Source organism: Elephantulus edwardii, unplaced genomic scaffold (assembly GCF_000299155.1).
Source record: "Elephantulus edwardii isolate Elephantulus edwardi_28Jun2011 unplaced genomic scaffold, EleEdw1.0 scaffold00164, whole genome shotgun sequence".
NCBI classification, from domain to species: domain Eukaryota; kingdom Metazoa; phylum Chordata; class Mammalia; order Macroscelidea; family Macroscelididae; genus Elephantulus; species Elephantulus edwardii.
This window is the reverse complement of record NW_006399914.1, coordinates 6,696,279-6,712,854: the sequence shown is the minus strand read 5'-3', so window position 1 is coordinate 6,712,854 and position 16,576 is coordinate 6,696,279. Positions and strand designations below refer to the sequence as shown.

At 35.1% G+C, this 16,576-nt stretch overlaps 1 protein-coding gene across 1 annotated transcript in view; it reads right to left on the bottom strand.

The window, feature by feature from the left end:
- Window positions 1-16,576, bottom strand: part of AP4E1 (adaptor-related protein complex 4, epsilon 1 subunit) — a 91,879-nt gene that overhangs the window by 30,872 nt on the left and 44,431 nt on the right. The window contains exons 9-14 of the mRNA XM_006895314.1: window positions 14,238-14,360; window positions 14,026-14,135; window positions 9,869-10,008; window positions 8,156-8,268; window positions 7,932-8,050; window positions 4,688-4,990 (exon numbers count right to left, since the gene is read on the bottom strand). Coding sequence (XP_006895376.1) covers window positions 4,688-4,990; window positions 7,932-8,050; window positions 8,156-8,268; window positions 9,869-10,008; window positions 14,026-14,135; window positions 14,238-14,360 — 908 coding nt within the window. The remainder of the gene's footprint in view (window positions 1-4,687; window positions 4,991-7,931; window positions 8,051-8,155; window positions 8,269-9,868; window positions 10,009-14,025; window positions 14,136-14,237; window positions 14,361-16,576) is intronic.

Genomic DNA, 16,576 nt, shown 5'->3' with positions numbered 1-16,576 from the left:
GACTTTGTATTCCTTGCACTGTCTTATGACGTTTCCTGGTTCATTCAAGATTATGCCCAAGCAGGCATTCAGTATTGCAACTCAACATCTGAATTTGTTTTTCTATTCTTTCAACCTTGAAAATGCTGAGCGAGTTCTTACCTTTTTATTCTCGAGCTTTTGGCATATTCTGTTGTAATACTTTGATTAGTCTTCTCAAGCTACTCTATGAAATCTTCTGTTTATTTCTTTTACTTCAGCATTTTTCCCCTTTGTTGTTGTTTTTGTATTTTTTTAGGGTTTTTATTTTTTATTTATTTTCTATTTGTTTGCTTACAAAGTTTTTCTACATTGTGTTTCACACTATTCTTCATTCACATTGCGTTTCATACAATCAATCCCAATCATGTTTTATAAGATTAATTACCATTTAACACTGTCTATCATTACACTGTCTTTTCAGGTCCCCATTGGATCTTTTCCATTTCATTTCCCCCCTCCCTCTACCCACCAAAATGTACAACCCTTTGGTTTCACCCCTACCCATCCTCACCCCTTTGCTCCCACCCCATCCCCTCTTGAGTCACCATACACGTTTTACAAGTCATCCTTCTATTTTTACAATAATGGCTTTATGCAGTATTTGTCCTTATGAGACTGAGTTAGTTCACTTAGCATAATGCTTTTCAGTCTTTCCCAAATTATGTAGTATTTTCTAAATCATTGGTCCTGAGTGCTGCATAGTATTCCCTTGTGTTAATGTACCACAATTTCTCAATCCATTCAGTTGTGATTGGACATTAGGTCTGTTTCCATGTTGTTGTAATTCTCCCCTTTGTTTTGACTTCCTGATGTTCTAATGCAATTTTCAAAAATTAGTATAAATCTTTAATTACTTAATTTTTTGCCTTAGTGGTTGGTGTATGTATCTGAATAATAGTTGTATGTATTTGAATAACATTAACGGTCTTGCTTAACTACATATGGATGCTATCTTATCATTCACAGTATTATGCTTAAACACAGATCTCAAAATATTCTTTTTGAATGATTTTTCCATCAGTCTTCAATAAGTAATTTCTGGCACAGTATATTACATGATCATCTGATTATAAATGGCCAGCACTAGGCCATCTCAACACACGAATGCCTAAGATGTTAATCTTTATTCATTCCATTTTTAACAACTTCCAAGTTTCCTAAATCTCTACTTAATACTCTCCATGTTCCAATTACTGATAAATGTTTGCTGCTATTTCTCCCACTTTTTGCTTGCCACATCAGCAAATAAAGTTCTTTCATTTGCTGAAAGCTTTACTTCATCTGTGCAACTAAAGCAGATTCTACTTTGAGGAGAAGCCCTTGCGGTCCAGTGGTAAACAGCTGTGCTGCCAACTCAAAGGTAAGGAGTTTGAATTCACCAGCTGTGCTGTAGGATAAAGACGGGTAATGCAATTTACTCCCTATGAAAACTCACTGGAAACTCAGCTATGGGTTGGATCAGACTCAACAGCACATAGTACCAAACAATCACATTCAGAACCGTGTTCTTCCCCAGTCACATATCTTAAGAGAAGAATGTCTATCATTCTCCCGCAGAGCTGCTGGTCAACAGAGCTGCTGACCTTTCAATTACCAGCACAACACAACAGACTATTTTCCCAGAGCTAAAAAAACCTAGATCATCTAGTATTCCCAGGCAGCCTCCAATCCAAGTACTAAACAGATCCAGCTCTGCTTAGCTTCCAAGATCACACAAGATCAAGAGAGTTCATGGTGATATGACCATAGACGCATGGTCTTTAGACACCTTCAAGCCTGGAGCTAAAACCACCCATGTTGCTGAACTTTTATCTAAACAACAGTCAGGCCTCTAAGAGGAACAACAAGAGGGAAATACTTATTCCTTAGAATAATCAACTATGCATGATATTTATTCCTTTGGATATTTTTTCCTTAGAATAATCAATTATGATTCTTTCCATGCAAACTTTTCTTTAGCTTTTTTATAATAGCAGTCTTCTACAATATACAGAAATTCAAGCTGGATTCAGAAGAGGCCATGACATGAGGGACATTACTGCTGATGCCAGATGGATCTTGACTGAAAGCAGAGAACAACAGAAAGATGTTTATTTGTGTTTTATCAACTATGCAAAGGCATTTGACTGTATGGATCATACAAGTTATGGTTAATACTAAGAAGTGTCTTTAAGTGTTTCCAGAACATTTAAAGAATGCTCCTGTGAAACCTAGACCAAGAGGCTGTTATCCAAACAGCGCAAATGAACACTGCACAGTTTAAAATCAGGAAGGATGTCTATCAGGGTTGTATCTTTTCTCCATACCTATTCAATCTGTTTGCTGAGCAAATCATTTGAGAAGCTTAACTCTATAAAGAAATATGTGGTATCAGGATTGAAGGAAGATTCATCAAAAACCTGTGTTAGGTAGATGATACAACATTGCTGTCAGAAAGTGAAGAAGGGCTTGAAGCACTTACTACAGAAATCAAAGACAGCAATATGGATTTTATCTCAACATCAAGAAAACAAAATTCCTCACCTTTGACCAACAGGCAACACAAGATAGAGAAAAGACTGAAGTTGTAAACAATTTTATCTTGTTTGGATCCATAATCAACATTCAGGGTAACAGCAGTAAAAAAATTATGCGGTATTACATTGGGCAAAACTGACATCAAGGATCCCTCTATAGTTCTAAAGAGGAACCGTATCAGTTTAAAGACTTAAGGTGTACTTGATCTAAGCCATAGTATTTTCAAGTACTTCAAGGCATCTGAAAGTTGGACAATCAATACTAATGACAGAAGAAAAATTGAGGCCTCTGTGTTGTGATGCTGAAGAATAATACTGAATATTGGATAGCCTGTCAAAAGAATAATCAAGTCTTTCTTGAAGGAAGTGCAACCAGGGTACTCCTTAGAGTCAAAGATGGTGAAACTCGGCCTCACATTCTTTAGGTATGTTGTCAAGAGGTGCCAATCCTTGGAAAAGGACATCATGCTGAAAAAGGTGGAGAGTTAGAGAAGAAGATTCACAACAAGATGGAATGACACAGTGGTTTCAACAATGGGCTTGAGCATTTTAGAAACTGTGAGGATGATGCAAGATAGGGAAAGGAAGATCTGTTATCCATAGGGTCACTATGAGTCATAGCTGACTCAATGGTACCTAACAACAATACTTGCAATTGTTACACTTTTGAGACTGACTTATTTTCACTCAGCATAATGTCTTATAGATTCATCTATGTTATTCAGTGGTTCACAAATTCCTGATTGTTTTCAATGTTGTATTCTACTGGGCACCATAGTTTTGCTGATGGGCAAAAATAGGAGCACTGGTGGCCTAGTACCAGGAAGCTGCGGCTACTTTGAACAGAAGCCACGTGGTTTAATTCCACCAGTTGCTGCAAGGGAGAAGGATGGGCACTTTCCTCTCATGCTAGTAACTGCTTTTGAAAACCTGCTGAAGGGTCAGCTATTTGTTGGTTTAGACTCTACAGTACAAAACAACCACCACTACCACCACCATCCAAGTTTCTCCATTCACACATTTGCTGATGAACAATTGGGTTGTTTCCATCTTTCTGTTAATGTCAATAATATTCAGCAAAATTCTTAAAGCAAAAGGGCTAGGCTATCTCTATCATGAGCAAGGAAGAATATACCATCTATCTCATTTAGTACTAAGGAGTTCTGGTGGTCTAGTGTTAAGGAGTCACACTGCCAACCTAAAAGTACATGGTTCAAATCCACCAGCAGCTCTACAGGAGAAAGATGAACAATGCCTACCTATGTGACTTACAGCCCCTGAAAATCTACTTGAGAGTCAGCTATGAGTAGATCTGAACTCAATGGTACAAAACAATAAGAGTTTAATACTCTGTATAGAAGATTCATTCATGATTCCAACATCCTGTGGAATGCCTATCAAATATTAAGGCAAGGCCTCTAACTTTAAGAACTACTTGAAAAAACCAATGAACACAAACTGTGAATATAAACCAGGGAAATACAGCTCAGAATTAGTGGAAATACTACAAATGTTTTTCTCTTTCTCAACTAAGTGACACCAATTCCTGTTTCTCAACTATGTGACAACTATCACATAGCAATCTGAACAAACTTTATTTCTCTTTGGAAATTTTCTCAATCACATACATCTTTGAAAACAGAATAATATGAATTAAGAGGGAAAGTGGTAACTGAGCACTCTGGGCAAAAGAGCTGGAAGCAAGTTAAGACAAAGAAAGCTAGGTAGTCAGATTCTAAAAATAGCTGAAGTTACAGAAAAGATAAAATAAAATGGAGACATTTTTAAAAAATTCTAATTTAAAAAAAGAACAAAATTACTTAGGATATAGAAGTTCAAAAGATCAAAATAAAAGACATTTCTGACTTCTTCCTTCTCAGCCTAATGTGAGAAAAATACCAACTTTATTTGAAGTGATAAAGATACTAAATTTTGGGATATTCCTAATATATCACAAATGCAAGAATTATCGAATCCACCAGATGCTCTGCTAGAGGAGGAGGGACAATCTCCTCCTGTACCAGTCAGATCCCATTTGACTGTACACAGACACAAAAAAGAAAAGAAACTGTAAAACAAATGCAAGAATTACTCTACATCTACATTTAAATATAACGCAATTTTTATAAGAAGGAACAAAAATGCCTTACCATAATGTCTTCACAACTCTTATCAACTGGAAACACACTCTTCATAAGTTCTACATTCTCATGCAAATGTTTTAATTCAAATGCATGTTGTCTCAAACATGTATCCAAAGATATGGTAAATTCTTGGATTAACTTCTCAACTTTGTCAGATGAATGTGCTTGGGGTGTCAACTTGGTCACAGCAGCAATTAACCAAGCTTTTGTTTCCGAAGAAACGGAGCTATTCATAAGTAACTTATAAAGCTTGGCAATAATCTCCTCAGGTGTTTCTTTACCCAAAAGGTAGGAATATTCCCCCAATACCTATAAATAAAACATAGAAGTAGTTATACACAAATATCAAATTCTACAGCAAACTCTACTAAGCAAAATACTCAATCTAGATTAAAAATAGTCCACAGAGAAGAAAGTTTTAGATAAATGTATTACAAATTTTAGGTTCCAAACTATATTAAGAAATAAAAATCTGTTTTTGAAAAAAAGGTTTCCTAATCTTTGTTTTTAACAATGCATACATCAATGTAAATTTCTTCTGAATTCAAACAGCTGGTTATTGGTTTTTACTAGCACTCTAAATAAACATTTAAACAAGTGGTTTTCATATGCTATATATGCTTAAAAGTCTCCTGAGATGGTTGATGGCAATACACGTTTCTAGACTCCATCCTCAAGGATTACAATAGTTTAGCTGCCGTGGGGATCTAATACATACATTCTAAACTAGTATCAAGAGATCCTGCTGTAGATGGGTCACAGTATAGACATTAAAGGACATAAACTATAGTATATATCGCTTTTTAACTTCTACTTTATTTCGGTGACATTGAATCCTAGAAGTCTAAGAATAACTAATAAACATACCTTAATGAGTGTGAGTCTTAGCTAAGTAGTATTTATGGAATAGCTTCATATTTCTGGCAGCAAGAAAAAGAGAAAAGTGGGAGAGAAGTAAAAGATGAATTTATAGCTAGCAGCAAGAAAGAAGAAAGAAGAAACAGGACTAAATTAAGTTTGATCCTTAAGCAGTTGAAATAATTTCTAGAAAAAAAAACATGGAAAATATCTATAAAGGGAAACTCCAAGTTCAAAATGGACAATGAACTTCTGCTTTAGAAAGTTTGAGTAGATGTACTTTTCCCTATTTTTTCTGCTAAGTATACTTAAAAACCTTGAACATTATATGTATCAGACAGAAAAGACTAAGAACAATGGAGAAAAGGCAAACCACTAAGGACTTAGGGACTCGAGGAATGACAATATCTGGCAAATATGTCTGTAAGACAATCATGCAGCAACACCTATAATACTTACTAATATGCACATGTGGTAGAGACTCTAGAGTAATCTCATGATTCTCACTTCATGAAATCCATGTCATGTGAGATCCTCTGAGTGTGGGTAAAACCTGTGGCTTGTTCCCTGTCATGTATAATATACAAAAGGATATAGCAAATTATGTGCAACTACAATTCATAAAATTGTCTTGAAAAGACCCTTGCTGGTTTTAATGAAGCAAGCTCTCATGGAAGGACATGAGACATGTGACAAGAAACTGACGGCAGGTTTTAAGTGCTAACACACAAAAAAGTCAAACTCGCTACTGAGGAGTCAATTCTGACTCCTGATACTCCTCCATCAGGGATTCTAAGACTGCAAGTCTTAATAGGAGACTGCCCACCTTTCTTTCATAGGGTGGCTGGTAGATTTAAACTGCTGACCTTTCAGTTTCTTAGCTGTCTAACATTATAACACACTATGCTACCAGGGCGCTTTTCTACAAGTGCGAGTAATAATCTAAGTGCTCAGCACTATATACACAAGCAACTAAATTCTGTCATCGACCAGAGTTGATGATCCTTCCCCTGTCAAGGTTCAAATGAGAGAGCAGCAATTCCAGCCAATACTTTCACTGAAGCCTTATGAGACCTAACAACAAGCCTAGGTAAGCCATTCCTGGACTACTGAGCCACAGAAACTGTGAGATAATAAACATGTGTTGTCTTAAAACAACTAACGGCCCAGTATAGTGAATATTCACAAATGAATTCTCACACAGGAAATACAACAAATATGTCATAAACACGGAGAGTTATTGAAACATATACTTACACTTAAAAAACTAAACATATAAGATAGTAGAAAGAAAGAATAAAGGATAGTTAAATGATAGAATGCAGCCACTGGCAATAAGAGTTAACTGCCTGCCAAAGGGGTTGATGGAGTATCAGTGAATAATTTCAGAAGAAAACATACTACACTAAGGGAATACTGCATGGTTTCAAAACCAGGAAAGGTGTGGGTCAGGAATGAATCCTTTCTCCATAGCTAATAAATCTGCATGCTGAGCAAATCAGTAAAGAAGCTGGACTATCTGAAGAAGAATGTGGCATAAGGATTGGAGGAAGAATCATTAACAACTTGTGTTACATAGATCAAACTATCTTGTTTGCAGAAAAAAGAAAGAGGACTTGGAGTATTTACTGTAGAAGATAAAAGATTATAGTCTCAAATAGCATCTCAACATCAAGAAAACAAAAATCCTCACCAATGGAACAAAAGGCAAATCATGAGAGATGGAAAAAAGTGTGAAGTTGTCAACAATTTCCTATTACTTGATCTACAATCAACACCAAGTTGTAGCAGTCAAGAAATCAAAAGGTTGCTAACTAGGAAAATCTGAACTCAAGAACACCTCCAAAGCAATAATAGGCAAGGATGTCAGTTTAAAGACTATGGTGTGCCTAATTCAATCCACTGTTCTTTTCAATTGCTTCCTATATATTTGAAAGTTGGACAATGCCTACGGATGATCGAAGAGGAACAATGCCTTTTAATTGTGGTGCTGGAGAAGAGGAAGAAGAGCCTATGGACTGCCAAAAGAACAAAGAAGTGTAGCCAAGGTGCTCCTTGGAAGCAAGGAAGGCAAAACTTCATCTCACATCTTTTTGGCATATTGTCAGGAGGTACTCGTTCTTGGAAAATGACACCATGCTGGGAAAGGTAGAGGGTCAGCAAAAGAGAGGAAGACATTCAACAAGAGAGACTGGCACAGTGACTGTAAGCATGGGCTTGAGGATAACAGAAACCATGAGGACGGTGCAGGATAACACAAGGCTCGTATCTGTTGTTCATAGGCTTGCTCTGGGTCCTAGTCAACACCATGACACCTTAACAACATCAACAGTATGTGGTTTCTATGAAAAAAATATGCTCTAAAATTGATTATGTAGTGTATTTTGCTCACCCAACTCATAACTTGAAGAAATTTCTGTGGATAGAACACATTTTCCACATCTAGTAAAGTGAGGTAAGACTGAACTGCATAAAGTCTTAATTGTTGATCTTCTGTTTCATCATCAAAACCTACAAAGAAATTGTGCCATTTTAATTTCTACTAAATTTCCCTAAAGAATTTGCAATAAAAACATTTCATATAAAAAATCTTACAGAATGCAGCTGTTTACCAACCTTCTGCTAGCAGTCTCAGGAAGTTACTAGGAATATCAGGATGCATTACATCTCCTCCCACTGAAAATACAGCATTCATTGTCTGAATAAACCAGGCATTACCAGGGGCATATGTGTCAATAGAGTCAAGAAGACATACATTTCCAAATATCACTTGTTAAAATTATCCTTTATGCAGTATCTTTGAAAAGACTTTTAACTCACCCTTGGTAAACATTTTTACATTTAACTTCTAGAAATAATTTTCCAGTACTCTGCCTTTATATAAATAAGATTTCCAATAAAAGCTTATTTCATTGAAATTTATTAGTAATAAGCTAGTTTCACGTCACCAGGTACTACTGTGCCTTGCATATAGTACTCAAACCAAACTCATAGCTTGTCCAATCAATTCTAAAATGTGAAGACCCTTATAGGACAGAGCAGAACTGACTCAGGATTTCTTCATAAGGAATCTTTACAGAAGCCAACTGACTCATCTTTCTCCTGCAGAGTCGTTGAATTTGAACCAACAACTTTTTGGTTAATAACCCAACATTTAATCCACCATACCTACAAGACTCTCTGTGCTTATAATAGGCATTTAATAAATGTGCAGTAATTGAAAGTCACTGATTATCTAACGTGTTTTTATGTACTATCAAGTTGGGACCAACTCATAGCTGATCCTCCAGAGGTTTTCACAGGCAGAAAACTGCTCAGGGGGAAGATTACCCATCTCTCTCCAGTGGAGAAGCTGGTAGATTTGAACCCTGTACTTTTTGGCTGGCAGTACAGCTCCTTACTACTACGCCACTAGATCTCAATTATGTAACTAGGAACAAATTTAAAAAATGGAAAATTATATGTACTTCAGAGAGATTAAATGTTGTGTTATGTTTAGTTGAACAGGTTGTTTAACCTCTTGTCTAATCTGTTCCTGTTCCATTTTAAAATTTTATGATTCTACAGGCCAGAGTTATAGCAATGGCTAGGACAAAACTATTTCTTGACAAAAATAGTCTTAAGCAATTTCCAAGATAATTTACTATCATCCACTCTTTTAAAAAAAAATTATAAATATGTTTAAAAGAATTACATGTCCCTATAATTTAGTCCTTAGTAGGGAGCTCTGATGGCCTAGTGGCAAGAAGCTGTGCTGCAACCCGAAGGTACGTGCTTGGAGGTCACCAGCTGCTCGGGGGGAGAAGGATAAGGTATCTCCTCCCATGTGATTAACTGTATCTGAAAACCCACTGGAGGGTCAGCTATGGGTCAGTTCCGACTTAATGGTACACAACATAACTTAGTGAGATTCTTTTGACATCTAAATGTGAAGTAAACTGTGAATGAATCCCAACTGTTTATTATGACTGCCTATGTCCAACATAATGTGGAAATGATACAAGTTTTAAATTTTCAATAAAAATAAAACAGAATTTTAATTGGAAAGTAAGTAAGGTCTAAGAGCTAGAGGGAAAAGGAACCAAATACAAGTTACTTTATCTTCATGTTCCTGCTCATAATATCAACCAATCAAATGAAAAGAAAAAAGAAAGCAGTGCCCTACGAAGTCTTTGCAAATTCCTATTTTTGACAAGAAAAACATAAACATCAGATATGGGAGCTATTCCTGGGTTTCTAACCTCTTGAGTAGCAATATCTATAACAATTTTTCTAAAGTCATTGTGTAACTAAATGTATTTTATGATTCATGGTTCCAACAAAGGATATTTCTCAGCCAGCTCCGCAATTTTGCCAACCAAATTCACGATGATATATTCTTCCTTGCTCTGATGCAAATATTCAAGCATCTTCTGGACAATAACAGTTATATTTTGTGCATTAGTAATTCTGTAAAGAAGTTCCAGAGTCTGTATAAAGAAAAGAAATTAAACAGTATTACAAAATTATTCATAACAAAATTTTTAAAATGACAGTAATATATAGGTTTATAATACAGCTGATTCTTCTACTTTAATGTAAACCTACTCAACATTGAGTTAACACGGGCTCAAGAAAATAAGATTTTAACATTAACTAAAATAAAACTTGAGAAAGATAAAATTACGGTAAAAAAAAAGAATTATGACCAATAAAATATAATTCATTTCAAAACAAGTCTTTTTTACAGAGATAGTTGAATATGACCTGACATTTGTACACGACAAGCTATATAAGGACTAAAACTTTTTAAACATTTCTATTTTGAAAAAATGTAACAGCATCTAAATCTAATTACTTACATAAACAAAAGCACAGGTAGTTATTGTTGTTATACACCATCCAGTCGGAACCAACTCAGCTGATGCTCCAGGAGGTTTTCAGAGGCTGTAAATGGCATGAGAGGGGACTGCCTATCTTTCTTCCAGAGTACCTGGTGAATTCAAACCACTAGCCTGTGAATTGGCAGCACAACTCTGTATCCAGTAAACTACAAGAACTCCCTTGAGGATAGGTAGTTACACAAAATCCTTCACACTACTTCCCATACTCCCTCAGAAACAGAAGACAGCACATGAGTGGGTTTACTTCTCATTTAATAATGTGATCAGTAAAGGCAAGTGGCCTCTAACAGATGGACAAAAGTTGATGGTTCTAAAACAACCCAGAGGTAGACAGAATTTGGTCCAGGACTTAAGAACAATAAATGACATAGTTGAGCCTCTACATCTTGTGGTTCCTAACTTTTATACTATAATAGACAAAGTGCTAGTCAATAAGCCTTTTATTGTAAGAACTACCTTCCCTCTGTAACTTGATTTGTGCCACTATTAGAACCTCTACTTGGAATATTATTGCTTTTTAATTTTTGACTCATGTACTTTTAACTTGTTAGTTAAATTTGTGTCTTCTAGGCTGCAACACTTCCATGATACATCTTCAAGGAATGAACATGTACGGCTAAGCACAATTGATAACAGTGCATCTAAATTCCAAAATCAATCTCTACAATAGTCTACGTGTTTTCTATTGCCAAAGGGGCCCTTTAGAGTAGTGAGAGAAGATCTTCACCCTGAAACCTACACCATACCTTTTCAGCAGGAAGTAGCTAAGAGAATACGCCATCCCCTTTTCCTTATGAATCAGGTTGAAGTCTCTCTCAGGGAGTAGTGATAGGGAATGGCAAAGGACACACTGACAAAGGAGATTAATCAGAACTGGTTTCGACAAGCACTGTGGCAATGGGACAATTAAAACAGACTTTCAAGGGGGGGGTGAAGAGGAACAAACTGGGGGGGAGGGTAGAGAAAATAGTGCAACAATGAATGAATGGAAACCCAAAATCTCTGTAAATGTTCATGAAAATGAGTAAAATTTAATAAAAAAAAAAGAAAAATATTTAACCCATCAACAAATTAAAAAAAAAATAAAGAGCATTCTGGCTATACTTAAGAAAAAAAGTTGATGGTTCAAGTATTTTAAATCCTTGTATTGTCTGCATTCAAAATCTCAGGTTATCAAGGTAGACTTATTTTAAAAGCTACTCCCTCAATGTTAAAGAACATATCTCTTGCTCTCTCAAGTGAAATGAAGAGTAGTCTCCTATTTGTCTAGCTTTCTAAGTCTCAAGACTGAAGTTCAAAAATATCAGTTTCCAGCAATCAATATGAGACCTCATTTATTAGTATTTTAAGATCAACAATATTACCTGCAAGAACATTTCCACATGCCATTCTTACAGTCATTCCCTTAAGTATAAAGAACTACATATTTGAAAAATTTTAAAAACCAAACTATTTATTTCTTAACTACATTAAACACACACACACACACACACACACACACACACGAGTCTCCTATCATGTTTTCCATTTATAAAGCTGTTTCAGATACATTTCCTGTAGATAACGGACATTATGCATTTTGAGATAATCTATACCAAATTCATTTCTAATTCCAAGATCAAGTAATTTAGTGTTTTCAGGATTAGATGGGGATAGTGTTGAGGATTACATGTTGAGAGGGCCTTTCTGTTCAGCTCTGTAGCTCCTCCTTATTTTACCTCTCCCTGTATAAAAGAGAGGGAGCTCTGGTGGCTTAAAGGAGCTGCACTGTCAAACCCAAGGCAGACTGTTCAAATCCACCAGGTGGTCTGTAAGGCTATTCACAGCCACTGAAAACCCACTGGAGAGTTAGCTATGAGTCAGTTCCAACTCAATGGCACTTAATAACATCATAGAAAAGAAAGGTAATATAAACTAGTAAAGAATACTCTCAGCCCTAAGCAACACATCAAGTTACAGCTCAGGAATCAAAATTCTTGCCATATCATGCTAGAGGTTAGCAGGGAAAAGAGCATTGAGAAGATAATACTATAATACTTTCTTGGGTTATCTCTGACACTCAGCACCTTCTCCAAAGAATTCAAACTACTTTCTCAAGGCGAGAAACAGTTCAAACATATCAGAATGATAAATTAGAAAGTTTACCCCTCTGATTTCTCATCTCTAAATAACAAACCAATACTTATTATAATAAGAGCCTGTACCTAAATCAAACTCTGTGCAAACAAGAAGTCAACTACACAAAGAAAATGCATGCTCCATATCACTTATCTCTGCCAAAAGTAGAAGAGCATTATATTTGTCATTACCCCCTAAAATCCTTCCACTTTTTCTAATAAGCATACATACAAAAATGAGTAAATTTTGGACTTCTCAGATTTACTCAAGACAAATGTCTATTTTTAGAAGTTTAAAATATGAAGCCTAGCTCTCAAAACCATATAAATACCTTTTAAAGTTCAAAACTGATAACCTTTTAGATACTTTAAAATATTTTAACTGTTTAATGCAAGACAGAGTTCTCACAATAAACTATTTTAACTCATTGCTTTTATGATTGTTATGTCAATTAGATTCTTTATTTTTATTATTTCTAAAACAAAAAATGAATTTTTCACTCCTCTTAACTAAGTCTCATAAAGCACTTTAAATGAAGACAGATAATTTCTCTATAGTAACACAAATTTATTACATAGACATGAAAAATAAAAATATTTAACATAAATACCTAATTAACCCTGAAGTAATTTTACAAGAATAAAACTAAATAAGCATTTTTCCTTCCATAAGTTTAAAACATTTTATTAATTCTTTCATCATTTCTATACCTACAATAGGGAGTAAATGAACTCATGAAAATAAAAAAACATTCATCTTAAATTATATAATAGTAATACATCTTAAATTGTACAAACAGAAGACCTGGGAGTAAAATCCAGGTTTCCCATTAATATACTAGGGAACTTCCTGGTTGAGACAGGCAAGGAGTTATGCTGCCAACCCAATGGCATGTGGTTCGAATCTGCCAGCTGCCCCGGGGGGTGAAAGATGGACAATCTTCTCTCATGTGATTTACTGCCTCTGGAAAGGTGCTGAAGCATCAGCTATTATACGGTTCGATCTCCATGATACTTAACGACAGGGAGAACTGGTGGTTTAGTCAATACATGGTTGTGTTGCCAACCCAAAGGCTGGTGGTTTCACGAGCCACATCAAGGGAAATAATGAACAATCTCCTCTCATGCGATTTACAGCCTTAGAAAACCCACTGGTGGGTCAGCTATGAGTAAAGTCTAACTCAATGACAATGAGTTTAAAGAATTTTTACTAGTACAATAGTAGGACCAAATAATGAGGCTAATGAATCCATACTTGTAATTAAAATTCACCACTCCAACTCACAATTTTTAAGAACATTCCTATGGTTACAGACAAAACAAATTTTTATAAAAGTTCCTTAAATTTCAATAGGAAGAATAAAACACATTCAGAAGTTAAAATACACATTATACATTGACCAGCACTTGGAATCTCTCTAATATCAATGAAAAGTTTAAAGATTTATAAAATATTTTAGGTAAATTATTCAAAATACCAGTTTACCTCTCTTTTAATAATGGGATCAGGATGGTCTAAACATTCAATTATTGTCATCTGATGTTGAAGGGCCAGACTAGGATCCTGTTGGATAACGTAGGTAAGAGCCTTGAGTCCTAGAAACAAAGACTGTATTATACAAAGGAACTTGAGAAAAAGACTCAGAATATCTCAAAAGCTCTCTTTGTAAACTGTGTCAAAATAATAAATTATCTTACCTAAATATTTGAGATTTATTTTAGGGGATAGGACAAATTTTCCAATGCACTTAGCAGCCTTCTCAAGTAATTCCGATTTAGGATAAATAGAATAGACTGTATGGACACATTCAAATAGAATAGCTAAGAAAAAAGAGATAAAAATGGCAGGTACATTGTTAAAAAAGCTTATTTGTGTAATTAATAATAAAACAAAATAACTGGGAAATCAGCTTTTAATCTTATTGACTTTTTAAATGGAAATCTTATTTATAAAAATTGTTATTATTTTCAGTCTTACACAATTAACAGAATTAAGTTACCACAGTATAAATAAAAGAAATTATGTTGATGAGTAGATAAGAATTACACATTCATCCATGCAACAAATACTTACTATCTCCTATATGTCAGGCATTGTTCTAGTACTGTGAATGCAGCAGTGAACAAAACAAATCAAGGCCCCTGAGCTTAGGGAGCTCACATTCTAATAAAGACATGAAAAGTGCACTCATTTATTTCTATAAAAACATTTTCAATGCTCCTTGAATGCCTTAGAATAGTTTATCCTCTAGAATTCATATACAGATTGATGTAATTTCTTTCAGTGTAATTACCTGAGGATGTTTTGACATTTATTTCAAAGATAGACTACTCCAAAATCTTCAAATCACCTCCTTAATAATAACTTCAAGGCTCATAGAAAAATATCTTTTGAATATTTTGTTATTGGTGGTTACCTTCAAGTTGATTTCGACTAACAACCACCTTATGTGACAGGGTTTAATTTGCCACATAGTGTTCCAAGTTCTAATCTTTATGTAGGCAGATTGGCTGGTCCTTCTCCCATGGGGCAGCTGAGCAGGTTCAAACCACTACTAGCCTTTCAGTGAGTATCCAAGCATTTAATGACTGTGTGACCAGGGCTCCTTTCTGAACCTCTGAAATAGTATTTAAATATGATTTTCTGATACAGCCAAAGGTTTACTAACTATGATTAAGTGTTGTTGTTGATTGCCTTCGAGTCAAGCATGACTCATAGCGAACCTATGAACAAAAGGCCTGAAGCCCCTACACAACTATCAGCATTTATCAAAGTTCACAGAGTTTCCAGAGGCAATGTTATTTAGGAAGTGGATGCCATTCCTGCTTCCAGTGAGCACTTTTTTTCTCAAGCTCTTTTAGGGCATTAAATTAAGGCTGAAGATTTGGCATGGTAAAGAAGAATTACGAAGGTAACATTTATGCATGTCACAAGAAATCACAGTATCAAAAGTGAGATACCGTGGAAAGCATAGAATCTACTACAGAACTTGTAGAAACCTAACATGTATCTTTGACATAATCACCTCTTATCTATTTCTAAGAGTTTAAAGCACCCCCCAAAAAAAATAAATAAAATAAATAAAAAACCAAACCCAGAAACTTCTTTTTGTATGCAAACCATACAAAAGAAATTTTTTTAAAACCTCCATGATAAGCAACAAATTGGATAACAATAAAGCCAGACAAGAAAAAAACCCAAGATACATCTTAAATAATGAACTATTCATACTGCTAAATTGTTGATCAATTAACACAGAGATTAACTTTGTAGAAATGACTTTATATAATAAACCTACACAATTGGGGAGGATTAGAAATTATTAATCTTTTTTTTTAAGAGAACTGAGTTTTATTCTCTAAAAACAAACAAAAACCCACAAGAACAAAAAAAACACTCCTTCAAGTAAGTTAACTGGCAATTAAGATACATTGCATATTCAACTCTTGGCAACTCTATGAACAATGGATCTGAACCCTGTGCTGTCCTGTGCCTTCCTCACCATCTCCAACACTTGAGCCTTTGTTACAATTGTGTCAATCCATCTCGTTGAGGGCCTCCTATCCACCTCTCCAAGCATTTTGTCCTTCTCTAAGGACTGGCCCCTGCTAACAACATGCCCGAAGTATGTGAGACAGGGTTTTGTCACCCTTGGTTCCAAAGAGCACCCTCACCTTTACAGGACAGACCTGCACAGATAAACTCAACTAAATCCAGTCCATTTTTGCTTGTTTGTTTGTTTTGCAGCTAGTGAACCATGAAGAGTTTTTAAATAAAAAAACAAAACCAAATTTGTGACAAGATTTATGTGGTTTAAAGTCTTAAATATTTCCTATCTGAACCCCTTTTCAGACAAAGTTTGCCTTGTAGAACTTTAACTGAAATGGACTTATTTTTTTTTTCTAATCATTAACTGATTATTTCTCTTTATGGTTTCATAACATTCAGAATTCTCTCGCTAGCTAGATGATTTTACTAAAAAGAACTTGCCTTTTGTTACCTAAAGTGTAAACTTTTATATTTAGACACAAGATTT